This window comes from Megalops cyprinoides, chromosome 12 (assembly GCF_013368585.1).
Source record: "Megalops cyprinoides isolate fMegCyp1 chromosome 12, fMegCyp1.pri, whole genome shotgun sequence".
NCBI lineage: Eukaryota > Metazoa > Chordata > Actinopteri > Elopiformes > Megalopidae > Megalops > Megalops cyprinoides.
In genome coordinates, this window is record NC_050594.1 from 5,307,799 (window position 1) to 5,328,140 (window position 20,342).

The 20,342-nt window shown below is 52.0% G+C and overlaps 1 protein-coding gene across 1 annotated transcript in view; it reads right to left on the reverse strand.

The window, feature by feature from the left end:
- ralgapa2 (Ral GTPase activating protein catalytic subunit alpha 2) overlaps positions 1 to 20,342 on the reverse strand; it is a 140,980-nt gene that overhangs the window by 88,484 nt on the left and 32,154 nt on the right. The window contains exons 3-10 of the mRNA XM_036541827.1: positions 19,442 to 19,491; positions 8,830 to 8,887; positions 5,181 to 5,224; positions 4,274 to 4,454; positions 2,847 to 2,962; positions 2,620 to 2,758; positions 1,573 to 1,775; positions 378 to 608 (exon numbers count right to left, since the gene is read on the reverse strand). Of these exons, the coding sequence (XP_036397720.1) occupies positions 378 to 608; positions 1,573 to 1,775; positions 2,620 to 2,758; positions 2,847 to 2,962; positions 4,274 to 4,454; positions 5,181 to 5,224; positions 8,830 to 8,887; positions 19,442 to 19,491 (1,022 nt within the window). The remainder of the gene's footprint in view (positions 1 to 377; positions 609 to 1,572; positions 1,776 to 2,619; positions 2,759 to 2,846; positions 2,963 to 4,273; positions 4,455 to 5,180; positions 5,225 to 8,829; positions 8,888 to 19,441; positions 19,492 to 20,342) is intronic.

Here is a 20,342-nt window from a genome sequence, read left to right on the forward strand (position 1 = left end):
CTCTGTGATAACACAGCCAAAAAGAACAGTGTACGTTCCAGAACACTATATATCTGAAACACTGTGAATCTGCCCAATAAAACTCTTAATTAATTTGTCTGAAGAGGATCAGCCAAGCCGATATCGATCCCAAAACTAAGGACCATCAAGATGAGCAGACACAAGAATACAACCACGATGAACAGATCTGTCCACCAGGGGGCAGTGCAAGACAAATAAAGGCAGCTCAAGTCTGCAGCTCTCAGGGGAACGCGAGTGCAGTTTTATGGTGGGGCTGTTGTGGTGGTTTTCTCCGGCCAGCACGCGTCTGTAATACACTGCATGTGCGCCCCCTCTCAGCCTGTATGTGCACCGTGTCTCAGCGTTCGGCCGCCCACCTGATGGAAGACCTCGTTGACGAAGTTGACGTTGTCGCGGGTGGACAGTAGGATGCAGTGCACCATGTCGTAGACGCCGCGGTGCTCCTCCTCGATGCTGCACACGCTGGAGGTGCTCGGCCGACGCTCCGAAAGCGTGCTGCTGTTGGAGTGGCTCTTCTCCTGCTCCAACGGCCCATTGGGCTCCGGCTCCACCGCCTTCTCCTGACTGCCACCGCCCGCGGTCACAGTCTGTGTGAGGAGGGAGGGAGTTACACACACACAAACGCGCGCACTCACACACACTCACACACTCACACACACTCACACACACTCACACACACTCACACACACTCGCACACACTCGCACACACTCGCACACACTCGCACACACACGCACACACACGCACACACAGTTTCTGAGCTCTCTGACCCCCCCTCCCCTTCCTCTCACTCAGTAGTTCACAGGTTAGAGGCCCTCAGAGACACACAGCAGTGCCACTCAGGTACAGCACACCCATAAAGGTGTTACTACAGCGCCAGTCAGCTGACTGCAGCCTCTTCATGAGAGAGGCTTACCTCAGGACAAATAACGCTATGCAAAAGCAGAGAGGAGACCAATGATAGGCAAATTAAACCACACGCCCACACACGTACAGCACCACAACACACAACACAGACCAGGGGCCATTTCCCTATATTCAATACAATTCACTCATTACTCAGCGGAATCACTGGCCATCTTCCAACGCAGACTGAAGACCCACCTCTTCAGACTGCATCTCAGTTCCACTTCTATCCCCACTCCCTAACACCTGCTACTTCTTGCATTTGATGTTATTTTTATGTTTAGTATTATGATGTATTATGAATTTGTGTTCTAGGACATGTTGTATTGCAGTATACTTGGCTTTTGTCAGAGGGCACAAGTTAACATGTGGTAGGGCTTGAATAATGTTATGCTCACACTCACTGGTCTGGGAGTGCTGTCAGCCTGGTCTGACGCTGTTATTTAAACTGAATGGATACACACTCTCATTTAAAGTGAATGGATACACTTATGTTCTATTGTGATGGAAGTCATTGTGGATAAGAGTATCTGCCAAATGCATATAATGTAATGTAATGCACTGTATTCCTCTTGAGAGAGCCGAGAATGAGCGCTTGTGACGGGTTTGGCTGATCTGGGGTCAGTTGCGACGGCGGGCGCGCTCACCTGGATGAGCTTGGGCAGCACCTCTGTCCCGTTCTTGGCGTTAGGGATGGACGAGCTGACGTACTTCTTCTCCAGGAAGAAGGTGACCAGCCAGGTGATGAAGGCCACGCGGGGGGCCAGGTACTGGTCCCGAGTGCAGAAGGTGCTCTCATTGTTCCGCGTCACCGGGACGTACAGGGGCTTTGGTCTGTGGTGGGGGAGGTCTGAGAGAGGGAGGGAGGGGGAGAGAGGGAGAGGGGAGGGAGGGAGAGGGAGAGGAAGAGGGGGAGCGAGAGAGATGAGAGAAGAGAGACAGGTTGAAGGAGAGAGAGAGGGAGGGACGAGGGAGGGATGGAGGGATGAAGAGGAAGAGGGAGAGAGAGGAATGAAACATAAAAGGGAGACAGTGGGGGAGAACACATGGAGAAACAGCGAAAGGAAATGACAGCAGGAGAGAAATACAGGAAAAGAGGGGAAATGAAAGAGATGGAGAGGAAGGAGAAAGAGGTGAGCGAAAGGTGGGATGAAAGAAAAACAACATGAGAAACTGGTGTCACATTCAAGTTCGGGGCAAAGAGAAGAGACAGCAGACATCATTCTGAGGCCGTGGCTTTGGTTCGGTCAACCCTCTCGTATACATCTCGCATCTGCTGTGCTTGGAAATGAAAGTGACCATGTTCACTTGGACCTTCCACTCAAACATTTTTGCCCTTCCCGGTGCATATGCTGTGCTATCTGTGCAGAAGGCCCTGCTTCCAAAGCCAATGAGGAAAACAATGGCCTGGTTCCACTGGCACATGAGCCGGGTTTGAGGAGCAGTTCCTTCCTGAGATCAGCCACAATGTTTATTACCGAGGCCCTCTGAACACTCTCATCCTGCAAAACAGCATTATCGCAGGGAACCTCACACCAAGCACAGAGCCCACATATACATACACACACACAAATACACACACACACACACACATACACACACACACACACACACACACACACACACACATACACACATACACACATACACACATACACACACACGCCTACACAGACATGCACACATATACTCACCTAAAAGAGGCTTATAGAGGTTGGTGAGCTTGGTGAAGGTGGGGAATAGGTGTGGAAGGTAGAATTTCTTGAAGAGAGAGAAGAGGAACCTGAAGCCGCTGTCTTGTTGGTCTTTGTTTCTCCACTCTAGACTGGATGCCTTGAAAACAGAGAGTGGGAAAGGAGGGTGTTACTGTGAGAAGCACTCGTGCAGGAATCCAGCTGGCCGGTCGCCCACTCCGACTCACCTGGATGACCATGAACTTGAGCAGAGTTTGGAGAATGTAGCAGGTCTGGTCATCAGCCACCTTCTCGCCAGGCACAGCAGGAACAAGCGGCGTGATCTCCTCAGGGACCACCTTGGCTGCAGGGGACACAGGGGCCGCACACGACTCAGAGCACAGACACACCGATCACACACGACTCAGAGCACAGACACACCGATCACACACGACTCTTAGAGCACAGACACACCGATCACACAGGACTCAGAGCACAGACACACCGATCACACACGACTCTTAGAGCACAGACACACCGATCACACACGACTCTTAGAGCACAGACACACCGATCACACACGACTCTTAGAGCACAGACACACCGATCATACACGACTCAGAGCACAGACACACCGATCATACACGACTCAGAGCACAGACACACCGATCACACACGACTCAGAGCACAGACACACCGATCACACACGACTCAGAGCACAGACACACCGATCACACAGGACTCAGAGCACAGACACACCGATCACACACGACTCTTTGAGCACAGACACACCGATTACACACGACTCAGAGCACAGACACACCGATCACACACGACTCAGAGCACAGACACACCGATCACACACGACTCAGAGCACAGACACACCGATCACACAGGACTCAGAGCACAGACACACCGATCACACACGACTCTTAGAGCACAGACAGACCGATCACACACGACTCTTAGAGCACAGACACACCGATCACACACGACTCTTAGAGCACAGACACACCGATCACACACGACTCAGAGCACAGACACACCGATCACACACGACTCTTAGAGCACAGACACACCGATCACACACGACTCAGAGCACAGACACACCGATCACACACGACTCTTAGAGCACAGACACACCGATCACACACGACTCTTAGAGCACAGACACACCGATCACACACGACTCTTAGAGCACAGACACACCGATCACACACGACTCTTAGAGCACAGACACACCGATCACACACGACTCAGAGCACAGACACACCGATCACACACGACTCTTAGAGCACAGACACACGATCACACACGACTCAGAGCACAGACACACCGATCACACACGACTCTTAGAGCACAGACACACCGATCACACACGACTCAGAGCACAGACACACCGATCACACACGACTCTTAGAGCACAGACACACCGATCACACACGACTCAGAGCACAGACACACCGATCACACACGACTCTTACAGCACAGACACACCGATCACACACGACTCTTAGAGCACAGACACACCGATCACACACACTACTGTGACCTCCTCCTATGGCTCTGTGTGCTCTCCCCATCACTCCTGCTGAGCCAGGATGTGGCCACAGCAACCCCACCCGGCGGGAGGGCAGGGGGTGGGGGTTTGAGGGGATGGGGGCGCGGCGCTCACCGTCGGGCGGGTTGGAGAAAGGGTTGTAGATGATGGTGTCGAGGGTGCAGGGCCCGCGGGAGGAGGGGACGGCTGGGAAGCCCGGCACCAGGCAGGCGAAGATCAGGAACTGCTCCTCCGCACACTGGTTCTGCAGCGCCTGCAACCAGAGCAGGAAGAGCCGGATCCCCTCGCATCGGATCTGAGGGACAGAGAGAGGGACGGAGAGAGAGACGGAGAGACGGGAGGACCACGAGGGCCGTTACATTTACATTTACAGTTACATTCATTCAGTAGACGCTCTTACCCACAGCGACTTCCAGTCGCTGTGGGTAAGAGACTTCCACAGCGACAACAGGAGTGCATCCGTTCTCATGAATGAGTATCAGACCAGGATGACAGCACTCCCACACCAGTGAGTGTGAGCAGAACACTGTTCAAGCCCTACCACAAGATAGCTTGTGCTAACCTGACGAGGCAGCCTAAAAATTAAGGGAAGTCATAACTACAAACACTACCATACATTATAGTCACTGGATCACAGAATCCATAACCTATTAGCCTCCCAGAGTCCTCTTCCTGGGACATCTCTGTGGAGAGGGCCGGGGACAGCAATAGCAGGACTGGAGATTGGGGGAACACAGCTGGGAGCGGGGGGGTGGGGGGGGCATCTATTATTCATTCGGAGAGAAGGCTGCAGCCAGATGAACAGTGAGATCAGTCTCTGGCAGGCATCACTTATTGATCGCTCCATCTCCACCAAAGGCTAAACACTGCCCCATCGCCCTCTCCAATCGTTTAATCGGGTCTGGGGGCGGACGGTAAGGGGTCAGCACTGAGGCGTTTCCCCCCTGTGGGAATCAGCCGCGGCTGTTTAAGAGCTGTGCGAACACGTTCACTGTCAGGAAGACGAGAGCGCAGTTTTTACCTTGAAAGAGTTTCCAGTGTGCAAAAGCTTCTTCAGAATAGAACCTGCAAAGACAGGGAGCAGACAGAACGGAGGACGTTAGATAAAACCGCACAAAGTTGAAGGAAAGGCAGCGTACGACACCCTCTCTGTGCTTTACAGAGCGGATGGCCTGCTCTCCTGAGGCTTACTGAGGGATGCACGCATCTTCCGTACGCATAGCTCTGTTCAGCGTGATGAAGCCAGCGAGCAGTCAGGGGCCCTGCTGGGAAGAGAACTGAGCCGCGCGGCCTGCGACACGGCTAACGTGCGACACGGCTAACGTGCGCCACTCGAATGACATGAGATCTCCACTGCTGCAGGTCTGGCAGGCTGCGAGACTGCAGCTCCTTCCAATTCAATGAATGGTGCTTCAAGGGTTGTTCATAAATAAAATATTGTGAAAACATAAGGTGTGAAGATGAAAGAGAGAGGGAGAGAGAGAGGAGTAGGCAGCAAGAGAGAGAGAGAAAATAAGCAGAGAGAGAAAAGAGATGGGGAGAGAAAAGAGTAAAAGAAAAAAAAAAGAGATGATAGAAAAAAAAAAGAAGGCAGTAAAAAAAGTACCTGAGATGGAGAGAGAAGAGAGTGAGAGACAAAGAGAGAAGAAAAGCAGAGAGAAAGATAGCAGGAGAGAGAGAAAAAGAGCGCTAGGGACAGAAAGAAACAGAGGGAGGACAGAGAAGGGGGGGTAATGACTTCACAAGGATCCTCAGCCTCCGGCCTTCACCCCCCCCCCTCCCCTCCTCTCCTCTCGGGCCTTTGCCTCTCCCTGCACAGCGCAGATATCTTAAGCACACTGCGCATTCGAGGTGTGACTCGCCCTGTGCCTCGAGCCGTGGCTCGCCCTGTGCCTCGAGCCGTGACTCGCCCTGTGCCTCGAGCTGTGACTCACACTGTGACACCATGCCTGCCGAATTTGCTCATCTCTGCTCTAACGAAGTGTAATCGGGCCAGGAGATTTCATAAGGGTGTGAAGCGGCAATGAAGGAGAGGGCTGTTGGGCAGGTGGTCTGCAGTCTCGCTCGCCGGGTCTCACAGCCGTGAGAGAGGGCTGCAGAAAGAGGGGGGAGATGATTGAGGTTATCGCTTCCTCCGAGCCCTGTCCCACTCCGGCTGCAGCGGCAGGAGTTCCATCATTTAATTTCCAATCTGCATTTCAAATGAGACCCGCATTTGCATATTTCATTTACCTTTCCTTCTGCGGCTAATTATTTTCAGCTAATACGCATCGTATAAGCCTGGCTACCTTTTCTCCTTCTTCCTGGATTTATCGCGGTGGTTATAGTCAGGCTATACAGGAAAGGACTGGGGACTTTCACCACTGTGCACACTTTCTGCCCTCAGCAACTGATCCTGGATCAGAATCAAAATTTCACAGTTAAGGTTTGGGGTTAGTATTGGCGGTGGATCACTATCATTGTTACAGGCACAAAGCAATCAGAGCGCTTCCACCAGGAGCAGGCTAAGGCCCCGGTCACACACAGGTCACATATTCAGTGGCTCCACACAGAGAGAAGCCGTCACTGCATAGGGGAAAGCAGCAGGTTTCAGGTGCTCTGAGAAAGATCCCCACACCTGCAGCTCTCCTCTCTCAAACTCAAGGACACCAGCTTCCAGGCGTATATTTCCCTACAGAAGTGACAGTCTACGCTGCTGACGTTTGGTTTAAAAATAATAATAATAATATGATGTGTTCATATTATGTTCTCCTTTGTGTGCCTTCCACTGCTGGTGGTGTAAACAGCCCCTCTATTGCATGCAGGTGCTACGCACGTACATCAGAGCACACTATGTTCTCTATGCATCAGGGCTGCTCTCAAACGCACACAGACACACACACACGCACACACACACACACACACACACACACACACATACACACGCACACACACATACACACGCACACACACACACGCACGCACGCACGCACGCACACGCACACACACATACCCACCCGCGCACGCACACACACATTAACACACACAAGCACGCACACATGCGCGCACACCCACAAGCACAAGCACGCACACACATGCATACGCACACACACACACAGCGCTTCTCTGATGATATTGTGAAACGCAGAGCAGGCTGCTTTGTGCGTCCGGTCATGCCGAGCCCTTGCTCTGAGGCTTGCTCTGAGGCGTGCTCTGAGGCTTGCTCTGAGGCTTGCTCTGAGGCTTGCTCTGACTCTCACTCCTCCGCGCTCCGCAGCGGAGCTACAGGAAGAAGCAGGGCTCTGCGGACCTAACCTATTGTAGGCGCCCTCAGGGAATTCTCTGCACGCCATTGGCCAAGCCTAACCGAGACCCCGCCCTCAGCCTCATTATCACTGTTGTTAGGGAAAAGGGCACCTGTGACACAGCCAAGGGCAGGCACAAATATTTACCTCTGACCTCAGTCTGTGAGAGAGCCCACGGCTTTGCGCTCTGCTGCAGACACAGCCCTCACCAGAGCCTGCAGCCCTCACCAGCACCTGCTGTGCTGACTATAAACAGAGGTGCTGATGCTCCTGTTTGCTGCGAGCTGAGGTGACAGGAGGGTGACCCGGTGGGGACTGGGCTCTGAGAGTCTGCACCACACGAGGCTCAACCTTCGCCGCGCCCCGCCCCCGCAGACACGGAACGATCGGGTTCTGCACCCACTCCCGCAGGCGTGACATCGTAAGATTCCACAACCACTCCCACAGACATGACGACACACAGTCTGGCAGCGTACGCTACGCGCTCATCTCCCCCCACTCCCACTCCCTCGTCCCGCTAACATGTGCAGACGTCTGTATTTGTGCAGTTGGCTGTGAGGAAAAGGAGAAGTACCACTTCCTTAATTGTGTCATTCCAAGCCAACGGCAAAGACCTCATTGCGGTTAGCCTGAATCAAGGTTTACGTTGCGCTATTTAAAGACTGAGGGAAGAGATAGAACTGCACTCCAAATGGAGGGGGGAAACCCTGTTGTTAAAACTCACTTTCATCATTATCGAGTGAGTCAGATTCAGAAGAGTTCTACCTCTCATGCCAGCTAATATAAGATTTGGGGCCATTCCACAAGAATTATTCAAATATTCATAAGACCTAATTCATAATAGAAGATTATTACTTTACAAATGCTACTAAGAGATAATTTATTTGTACATCATAGTTATTAAATCCCTATTCTGAGATTTATTCAATCTTTTCTGTGGTTTAAGTGTGTGCTAAATAGAAAAAAAAATGGACAAAAATGTATTATTTCTGAGGAGCTGCTTCAAATCCAAGTACAAGCTCTGGTGTCAGCCATCAGTCTCTGGAGTCTGAATACCAGTATCTGAGGATAGTGAAACTAAGGCCAACTTCTCCTTTTTCAAGGTGTGGTTTACCCAGTTCCACAACCTGTGTTTCAATATCTGCCAAGACAAGTGTTCTGCAGATTTACTGACTCCAAAAAAAAGTGTTAAATGTCTGATGTAGCCATTGTTGAAATTTTTATTTTGACAGATTTTCTTTGAAGGAAGTTCCCCCACTGCAACTGTAAACATTTTTATTTTATGCAAACTTCCCCTGGTTGAAACCACACACGTTACCACATATCCCATACTCAAGAACAGGTCAACCACCATCCCCACCAACCAAACCCCAGGCAGCAACATACCTATACTGTGGAACTGCCATCTACTGTTAATCTTCTCTGGAAGAAGTTGAAGTATTTTCTGAAAGAGAAAGAGAGGTCATTATTGCATTACAATATATTACATCACATTCAGTTTGCAGACGCTCTTATCCAGACCGAATTCCAGCACAAAAGAACAGAAGTGTATCCATTCAAGTTGAATGAGCAACAGTGTGAGACCAGCGTGAGACCAGCGTGAGACCAGAGTGAGACCAGAGTGAGACCAGAGTGAGACCAGAGTGAGACCAGAGTGAGACCAGAGTGAGACCGGTGTCAGAGCATCTTTTGCAGTGTGTGTCTGGGCAGCAGAGACCAGCATCAGAAGTTCTGACAGTTTTAATCAAAGCTTATGTTTTCTGTCCTGCTGTTTTGTGTGGCTTGTTTTTATGCATTTCTGTACCTTTACTGTGGACAAGAACATCTACCAAATGAATAAATGGAATGTAAACAGTCAGAACAGTCAAACAGTCACGGGTCACCTGATGAAGGACAGAAAGCCGTGCCTGTAACTATGGGCTGTAAAACTGTAAAACTGGGGGGGCAGGGCTCAGGGGAGGAACGAGGGTATTAGGGGCCTACCCAGGGGTCGCCTGGTGACACGGTAGACCAGTGTAAATGTCACCGCCCCCGCCGTGGGCCCGATTTACGGCCCAATTAGAGCACCGTGACCTTTCTGTCCCCCCCCCCCCCAGGCTGCCGCTGATGATGCATTTATCGCGAGCACCCCCCCCCCAGGGCACGTTGGGGCAGAGAGGCCGCGAAACGCTGCCGTTTAGCTCGGCCGCATTAGCGCCTGTCATCCTGTGCATAGAAATGTGCGATCAGCAGCTTGGGGGCGTTGGGATGGGGGATGGGGGACGGTTCGCCAGAGGCTGGTTCAAAGCTGCTCGGGAGACTCATCCGGAGAACTGAGGAGACTCGGCACTCAGCACCGCCTGAGGACTTTCCCCGAACAGCAGCAAGGACATGAGAGGATCTGCAGTGCGGTGACAGGGTGGAGCCCCCCCCCCGCGGAGCTGCTCTCGATGGCGTGGTTCTGTCTTTCCAGCGCAGAGCAGGACTGCCCCTTCCTCCCCCCCCCCGCCCCCCCCCCCCCCCCCCAAAAGGCAAAAACGAGCCCAGCGATGCCCAGCCCAGCGATGCCCAGCTCAGCGGTGCCCAGCTCAGCGGTGCCCCAGCTCGGCGGTGACCCAGCTCAGCGGTGACCCAGCTCGGCAGTGACCCAGCGGTGTGACAGCACATGCGCGGTGCAGCGCTGCACCCTGTTATTGATCGGCGGGATTAGCGGCTCAGGGAAGCAAAGACGCCTCATCCAGGGGGGAGACACAGCAGGGGTCCCGCCAAAGCCTGCGCAGCCTAATTCCCCCCCTCGCCCGGCCCTCCCTCACACCCCCCGCCTGCGGAAGGAGCCGGGCCGGAGTAAGGGACCCCCCGCGGGGCTGGGGAGTGGGGACGGCGCTGGCGGAATGAGCGGCCGGGCGGGATTCGCCACCGGGGGTTACTGTAATCTGCCGCCGCTCTCCCGGCATACAGATGCAGCATTACGCCGGGCCCGCCGTGCCGCCCCGCTGCCCGGCCGCCGCCTCCCGCCGCCTCCCACCATTTGCATGATCCGCCGCTTAGGTTTCCGGCCACGCCGCGCTCGCGCCGCCGAACGCCGAGCCGTCCCGGGAGGATTCGGGAGGATTCAGGGGGTGTAGCTGCGCTCCCGTCCCCGCTTCAGCTGCGGGTTTCTCTGAAAATCACACCGCTGAAGTTTACTTTACTTCTCTTGCAATTTTATTTTTACCTCCACTGTTTTTCTCAAGCTCAATGTATTCACTCAAGTGTGCTGAGAGTTCTGAAAAAGACTCTCAAAAGTCCGTTTCAGCTGAAGTGGGTGTTTTGGCAGGTGGTTGTGAATACTATTTTACATTAAGTTATATTACATTACTGTCAGTCAGCAGACACTCATCCAGAGTGACTTACACAGGTTAAAATCTTTACATTTAACCCATTTATACAGCTGAATATTTAATGAGGCAATTCTGAGTTAAGTACCTTGCTCAAGGGTACAGCTGCAGTGTCCCAGCGGGGAATCAAACCTGCAACCGCTTGGTTATGAACCCTGCTCCTTACCACAATGCTACACTGCCGCCTTCTATTTTCCGCCTAGTGGTCAGACAAGGAACCGCTGCCACACCAGGGAGCTGCCCCAGCAGTTGTGAGTGGCACTTCCATTTTGGGAAAATCCTAGTTACACTTCTGAGGTCAAAGCCAGGAATACTCAACTCCGGTGCTCATTCGGTTCCAAATATACCACATCACAGAGGGATTTGAGTCACATGACATCATTACCAACTGCTGCCCTTGCAGGTGAACCTAGATCAGGTCAAAGTACAGGCTTATAGTGCATAACAGGTAATGCCAAGTGGATTAGAATTTCACCATTCTGACAAATAACTCGTGCTCTTGTTTGTCATTAACTTTAACAACGGCGCCAGTTAATCCTGCTGTTCTCCTCAGGTTAGGGCTGGACATGTTTGCCCTCTTTCTCGTGAATGAGTGCGCTGCATTCTCTGGTGATGAACACAAACACGCATCCCATAATATCTAAATGTTTATTTCTTCATGCTCCTGGACACCAACGCAGCCCCTGCCTGCAGGAAGGCATGTCATCAAGACCGTGACTGACCGCAGGAGGTTTACACAAGGCTTCGGCGTACCTGCTCCACAGCTAACGCCACGACACGGGACAAGCGACACAAAAAGCAGGGAGTCATTTGCCTATCACCGCTGTGATGCGTACGTCTCTGCGATCGGCGCTGTGATGCGTACGTCTCTGTAATGTGTACGTCTCTGTGATCGCCGCTGTGATGCGTACGTCCCTGCGATCCCCGCTGTGATGCGTACGTCTCCGTGATCGCCGCTGTGATGCGTACGTCTCTGTGATGCGTACGTCTCTGTGATGCGTACGTCTCTGTGATCCCCGCTGTGATGCGTACGTCTCCGTGATCGCCGCTGTGATGCGTACGTCTCTGTGATGCGTACGTCTCTGTGATGCGTACGTCTCTGTGATCCCCGCTGTGATGCGTACGTCTCTGTGATGCGTACGTCTCTGTGATGCGTACGTCTCTGTGATGCGTACGTCTCTGTGATCCCCGCTGTGATGCGTACGTCTCTGCGATCGCCGCTGTGATGCGTACGTCTCTGCGATCGCCGCTGTGATGCGTACGTCTCTGTGATCGCCGCTGTGATGCGTACGTCTCTGTGATCGCCGCTGTGATGCGTACGTCTCTGTGATGCGTACATCTCTGTGATCGGCGCTGTGATGCGTACGTCTCTGTGATCGCCGCTGTGATGCGTACGTCTCTGTGATGCGTACGTCTCTATGATGCGTACGTCTCTATGATGCGTACGTCTCTGTGATCGGCGCTGTGATGCGTACGTCTCTGTGATCGCCGCTGTGATGTGTACGTCTCTGTGATCGCCGCCGTGACGCGTAGTTCTCTGTGGCAAGCACACAGCACGTGCTGAACTGGATTACACGCAAAGCTTCTCCCCCCGAGCTAAAACCAGAGGCAAGCCTTGAAACAGTCAAATCACAACACGCGTGTAGCTTTTCAACAGAATAAAGTGGAAGACTGCCGGAAGATCCTGTTTGCCACATGTGAACCAGTTCAATGTAGGCCTTCAGAACACAATGCATATACTGTACAGTCAGACAGTATTAAGATACCACTTCTTAAGAGAGAGCAAAATCATGCATAACAACAAATCAAGCCTGGAGCACATTAAAATGATCATAAATCATTAACTATTCATACAAAAGGACAGAGAAAAAGACAAGATCAGATGAAAAAGACAGATCCTTCCACAATTTCATCTTGTGTTTTTGGGAAATTCCCTTCATCTCTTCAAATTCACAGTAAAACAACACAAGCATTTTCTTGTGCTGATGCTGAAGTTTGCTGGCAGCTATACAGCCTACTGCTACAACACTGCACAATGAATTACCAAAACCCGCCACCGATTTTGGCACAGCGGAGACCGTGCAGTAGGCCGCCAGTACCTGCTGCTCACAGGTCCTCCTTTATGATCACAAATGCATGGTGCTGTGATGTGATGCCACTGAGGTGCAACAATAAGACCAACAAGGTATTTCAAAAACAATATCATATACGGTAAGCAGCTGGAGACAGCACACATAGTATGAACTGTGACCCGTAGCAAGTGGATCACATTTAGTTTCAATGAAGACAACAGGCACCACTCATAAACTTGTAAGTGTGCCAAGATGCTCAGATATCCACCCGCTGCCATGTAAAGCCTGGTATCCAAGGGGATATGAAACCTTATTACCCTGACAACAAGGCAGTGAGGGAGGTACCAATCGGAGCCTGATGGGAGGACACAGACAGGCTCATGCGTGTTTGGTAACCTTTGTTTAGAGGACAATTTGCCGTCTGACAACCCAAGCTGAAGATGGCCCTCTCCTGTCCTGAGGGCCCACCCTGAGGCCTTGTAAACACAGCTTTTAGCGCACAGCACCTGCTGCGTCTCTGTGTTGTACTGAGAGAGGGGCAGGAGGTGCGAGGTATCACACCACCTCTCTGTGACCTGAGGGGAAGACAGCTCGGTTTCGCTGGTCTTCAGCCTGCACACAGCCCGAGGTGGTGCGATCACTCACACCCTCATTCTGCTTCTCAGGGGGATCAAACCGCAAAATGCCCGGCTGCAGGGAAGCCTATGGTGCTGCAGCAGGTGGAGTGATGCGCGGTGGGGGGGGGGGGGGGGGGCTGACCTCGGTCAGGAGACAGCAGGGGGGGGAGATCCCACCACCATGGTGTCCAGCGGGCTTGCTATGAACATACGCCCTGAGGGCGGACCTGCTACAGCCACTGACCCAGAGGACAGAGCGTCACACCAAAGGGAGCAGGTCCCAAACTTCTTTACTCTGCCCAATCACTGATGTTTCCCCCGTGATGTTTATCGTGTGCCGTTAATGAGGCGTGATTGCGAGATCCGCCTCACGCAGAGTTTCGGCAGACAGCACCGGGGGGCGCCGGGGACCCGTATCCATTCCATGCATACAAATCTCAGCTCCGTTCTGCTCTCTGTGTGTCAGCCACCCGGATGATGCGTGCATCACATTACATCACAGCAGCCAGCAAAGCCTCGGTCACGCGCTCTACGGATCACAGAGCCGCAGCCGTGAGGTCAGACTGTGGTCAGCCTGCGGCCTGAGGTTTGTGGGGGTCATCGTGGTGGTCATGTCCTCAGGAGGTGGTAAATTATGAACCGGTATAAACTCACTATTCAATGAGGTGCTGCTGCCGGCTGTAGGAGGTAGGGCTGCGGTCTGCTGTGGAGTGTAGTCTGAGTCAGAGGCAGGCCAGCCCCTTCCCGCCAGCCACACACTGAGCTCAGAGCACTGAGTCAACTCTACAGGTCTGCGGGTTCAAAGCCAGGCTGTGCCCCCAGGGCAGCCGGAGCAGGGATTCCGCCGCTGTCCCCTGACCACGCCGCTGGCCTCTATCTAAGTGGGTTACCAAACGCTCAAGAGAAGCCATGACTCAGCTTTCACAGCAGGGATTGTGGGTTGTGCCACTGGCCTCTGGTTATTAGCTGTGGTCATCTGACCCTTACAGCTATAAAATAAAAATTCTCCACAGCCACCGCCCGGGCTCCGAGTCTTACCTTGGCACTAAGCAGAAGAAGTGACGGGCAAACACAACATGAAAATTACTGTAGTGTATTGCCATGTATACAGATGAATCAGCATCAGTATTCTGTGTGTGTGTGTGTGTGTGTGTGCGTGTGTGCGTGTGTGCGTGTGTGCGTGTGTCTCTGAGTGTGTGATCCTGATTGGTCAGACCGCCCACTGCACCTCACTCCCAGCAACGCCATTCACCACACAGCACTATCTCCTGGCCTCCGTTACCATGGAGACGGGGTGGGGCCGTGATGAGGTGCTATGCAAATCTCCTCCTTTTCCTGGAGCACTGCGGTTTTGGGCCAGGGGAGGGGATGAGGGTGTGATCATTCCCTCGGCACCGGGGGGCGGTGTGGTTTTGGGCCAGATGCAGGAGTGTGACCAAGGTGCTGCAGTTTGGGCAGGGGGCGGGGATGGGGACATGACCATTCTGTTGGCACCGGGGGGCGCTGTGGGTTCGGGGGGGGCTGATCTCACAGTGCCCACATTGTGTGGCAGGGGAGGCAGCGCTCAGTGCAGGGTGCAGACAGAGTGCCCTTTATGTGCCCGTCAGGAGGGGGGGCAGGGGGGGTGAGGAGTCACTCTCAGGCTAAAACAACACACGCTCCTGTAGTGCCAATTCACCTTCCTTTATTCAGTGAAAAAACTGCCCTTCTGATGTCACTTCCTTAAACATCACCCTCAACACCTCCGCAACGCAGTGACCACACCAACCGAAGCCAAGAATACTGTGACAATGACATCACCGCCAAATGCCGAGCCACATCAATGTGTGTCCTGTTGACTGGAGTGCGCTAGGTTTCATTCCAAGAGTTACAGACAGCGCAGCTGTGTCTGTTTGGAAGATTCTGAATAGTATGCACTTAGAGTGTTAGGGATTTCAGCTTAGGGATGGCTTATCTCGGTGGTTAAGATTCTGTACAGTAACAGCTGTATGGGTATAATTGCCTATAAGGTCATAAATCCCCCCAGAAGGGCGGTAAGGATGCACTGTTTACTGACTGGCTGAGTAAACCCCTTTGCTGCTAACACCGTCGATGCTAACAGGTAATCAGTGCGTTATGCTACTCGTCAGGGCAACAGCAATGCTCACACGCAGAGATTTCCATTTAGCGCTGCTAGCCTCCCGCGCGCTCTTCCACCGGCTCCTCAGAAGCAGAAAACAAGGGTCACGTGACCGGAACGGGAGGCTTTTGAGGCGAAACTCAGCGATGTTTCCAGCGGGGTTTATTCCCACCTCGGGGAGCAGCGTCAGGCCGGAGGGTTACTGAGGAAAACACGGCTGCCAGAAGCAGGACTTCCCTCGGCAGAGAGGAGGGAAAGACAGGACTGCTCCACATCAAAGAGGGGGAAAAATCTAAATTGGATCATAGCGGAGAATAACATTTCCTCCTGAGGTAAAGAATGCCAGTCGTTCTATACAGGGACTCCTCCAGGGTGTTTCCTGTACAGGGATTCATCGGTGTATTCTACACAGGAATTCTATAAAGGGACACATCTGAGTATTCTACGCATGAATTCTGTGCAGGATTCAGGGTGCATTCGGTGTAAAGACTCATTGGTGTATTCCGAGGAGCACCACAGCCTGGCTGCACCTGTCTGTACCCCCACTCGGCGGGCGATTAAATCTGCAGCCTTACAGTGGCACGAGGCCATTTAACCAGACAGTTCACACAGAAAGGAACAAGACGAGCCCGCCTGCCTATCTTAATCCCGCTGTGAAGTTTGTCCATCATCTCCAGGTATTCACCTGTAACCTTGACAGGACCAGCAGTGCGGGGCGAGAGGCAGTCTGCTGCAGTGAAATTCCTGATGCTTCTGTCTAACCTTATAACGGTGCTATTCAGGACGAGCGCAAAACACTGTTTCTGTAAACCTTAAAAAGACAGCAAAGGTCACCTGTAAAGAGGAGCCAGACAGCCCAGGCAAAATGCTTTACGGGACTGAGAAAGAAAAAGAGGAACAAAAGTGAGAGAGATTCCGTTTTTCTTATCTGAAACCCGTTTTTCCCTCTCTTTTTAAACAGCATCTATTAAAACATAAATCTGGCTGAATGGAGGCACTGGTAGGCAGGCAACTCACCACCTCAACCAACAGAGATGCCAAAAGAAGAACAAAGACTGCCTCTGTGATGCACACACACAGAAATATGGAAAAAAAACACACATAAAACACCAACATAAAGAGCCCTACCACACACATGCAGACATATTATAGAAGAAAACAGACACACACACACACGCATACACAACAACAACATACACACACAGGCATATGTAAACACACACACACTCACACACACACAGACACACACACAGACTCGCACACTCACACCGACATATGTAAACACACAGACACAGATACAGGCACACAGACACAGGCACACTCACACACACATGCACTCACACACACATGCACGCACACACACATGCACGCACACACACATGCACGCACACACACATGCACGCACACACACAGCAGCACACACAGACCGCGACGGCGTGTGCGGAGGTGTGAGGCGCCTATACGCTCCCCGGCAGACACAAAGAGAGCGGGGAACAAAGACACCCCCCCCCCCAACCCCCCCGCCCCCCAGTCCATCCGACAGCAGCCCAGAGGATGATCTCCCGACGACCCACAAAGAAGGGGGTCGCCCTGTCACACTGTAATCTGTGCGCACGCATCAAAACAAACCCCCTGAGTACAGAGCTCAGAGCAGACATTACCATGCACCGAAGGGGGGCGGGGCACGGCTCTCTGCCCCCCCCCACTCAGATAAAGACGTCTCCCCGCATTAACACACCTCCTTGCTTTCTTTCTTACTCTTACACAGACGTCCTTTCTCTGCAGCGACCTATACGGGTTAGATTTACACACACCTTCTATACGTACTGACACACAATCCAAGCTATTGGCTCAGGGGTGCGACGACAAGGCAGCTTTGAGAATCGAACCCTCACAACCCTCAGGTTACGAGCCCTGCTCCTCATACTCCACACCCCCCTGGCAGCTAACACATACCGCGTATGCAAATGACCAGCATGCATTACTCCCAAAACCTCCCCTCCCTGGGACATTATCACCCTGTCTCAATGGAGGAGCCAGTGCTACAGCCCCAGCAGAGGATACGGCGTCTCCGCACACAATAACGCACTACACCCTGCGGAGATAAGGGGCAGGGCAGTGCGTATTTGAATGGATTTGACTGCGTGCTTCCCGGTGGACTCTGGTCCGCGCTATGGGAAAAAAAAAAGTCAAATGAAATAATAACAGCGCGCAGTCATACGCCGGCCCCGCTTCTGTGAGGGCCGCCAATACGCCGGAGCGGGAGAGGATCAAAGGGGCGTATCGCCGCTGTACAAACCACTCGATAGCGGCTTATCTACCGCCGACACCGGGAGAGCGAGAGGAGGGAGGGGGCCGAGGCTAACAGCACTGCTCTTAACACACTCGCAACGCCTCCCGTCTCTCTCAAAGAGTATCCCATAAATATGTAAGATGGGCCCTTTACTCCCTTTTTTCAGTTTTCTATGCTACACAGGCTATATTTAGGCGAGTGGAAATCAAAGTTTTCATTCCTTAAAGTGCCGGCGGTCACTGAGAGGGAGGCGCACTGAAATGTACCTTCATTTCGAATTCAAAGGAAATGCAGTCACTGTCGATACGGGGGGTTTCACTTTGAGTCTTGAGTTAAATAACTCTGGACGTTTCATTAGTAGGCTTGGATTTTTATACTGTAATGAAACCGCAGGGCCACAGAGCGCTCAGTGAAGCTTCAGCGAAAATAAGGAAATAATCTGCTGGCCCAGATTCAACCCAGGCACAGCAAGCTTTGTCCTCTATAAATGACATCAGGAAATTTCTCATTCATTTCAATGGCAGCCAAAGGCTCAAATTAGCACACGCTGAAATCTGTCAGAGTCCAAAGGTCAAAAGCACACCAAGGACGAAATCTGTGTGACAAAGCAAGGACCGTGCCTCGTTTTTTTGGGACCGTGAGCACACATTGCATGCTCTCAAAAGGGCATCTGAAAACCAGACGTAACAACTGTGAATGTGCAAAAGAAGTTTCATTTCAGTTCTGATCCAGGATCAGTTAACTGCTGGCTGCGTGAGAACACACCAGGGACACCGACGCTGTTTTCGGACAGTGTGCTTGACACAGGCCTGCTTGGCTTGTCTCTAATGTGAATTGAACTAATGGGCAGGAAATAACAGAGCAATGGCTCAGCCCAATAACCGCCCATACACATGGGAAAAACGCAATGACATTCAAAATCAAATCAAGATGGGAGTTCTTCACCAGATTCACTAAAAGTCTCTTTCAGACACAGCTGCGGTCACAATCACAAGTCAAATGGAAATGCTGGGTAAACAAAATACAGACTGACCTTGTTTTAGTACAGTTCATCCAACATCCCTCCACTACTAAAGTAAATTAGGAAAAGTTACCCTTGTTGCTGAAACACCCAATGGCGAAACACATGAAGTTTGTAAAATGACTTCACTGTGTGTGTTTGCGTGTGCGTGTATGTGGGTATGTGTGTGCAAGCAAGCGAGTGAGTGAGTGAGTGAGTAAGTGAGTGCATGAGTGAGTGAGTGAGTGAGTGAGTGAGTCTACTGCCTAAGCTCCCAGGTCACTGCCACCCTATAACAGTATGCACTTCCTGCAAATCAATGACTGGATGAACCTCCGTGCCACTGAGCATCTCTGGCTTATGTAACAGGCCGTGGCTGATAATGGAGGACACAGCCCTGTCTGCTCTGTGAATGAAAACACACCATCACCACCGCTCTTCTGCTCTTCCTCTCTACAGCAGAGCAAACATCTCTCTGTCTGCCCGACCAAACCGGGGAGGAGAGTGAGAGTGCACACGCATTCGACATCGCTGTACTTACTTCAAAAATAAAGAGAATGGAGTCCAGCTCCTCCCGTTGAGACTTGTTCCCTGGAAAAGAAGTGAGAAGCACAGTCAGTGTCCTCCTGTGGAGGTGTGGTCAGAACTAAGCTCATGCCCATGATGTGAGGGTCTGGTAGAGTCTCCCACGACGGCAGCCGTAATAATTATGTATCTATACAGCTACTTGCCTAACCCTATGGACACATAACGTATCCGTACTGTTTGCCACCCTACAAAACAGCTCTGACTTTGTGCTTGCTGCACCAAGGTATGTTTTGCAAGTCATTCCGGATGAGAGTGCCCGCCAGATGAATAAAGTTATATGTGAATAACGCATGCCTTTGCGCACACTTGCACGGATGGGGAAACGCCAAAGGTGTGGTATATCAGAAAGCAAGCTCTTTAAGGGTGAAACAATCAGGGCTTTTTCAGCAGAGGACAATCCCGTGGCACTCACTGTCCCCCGCCGCTCTGGCGAAACTCTCAGTCCAGCCCACCTCATCTTCCCCCTCCCCCTGCACCTCTGCTGGTGAGAGAGGAACATTCTGCCCCCGGTGGGAGGCTGGGGGGAACCACCCCGCCCTATCTGCAAATCGCTCTGAGATTTACGAGAGGCGATGTATCAGTGCTGTCCACAGAAACAAACCCTGAGCCCGGAACACAAGACCTGGTCAGTGTCCTAGAGAAGAATCGCATAAGAACCTGAGGAGGTTACAGGACTGAATGTGTTCAGAGTACCACAAGGGACAAACAGCGAAATACGAGGGAGCACCAGTATTAATTGGTCCGTCATTGGTCCATGGGGAACCAATGACGACATCACCAGCAGGAATCATATGTAACAGTTATGGTAAACTCATAAAAGAGCTCACTACTACAGAGCATTTAAGCATTGTGTC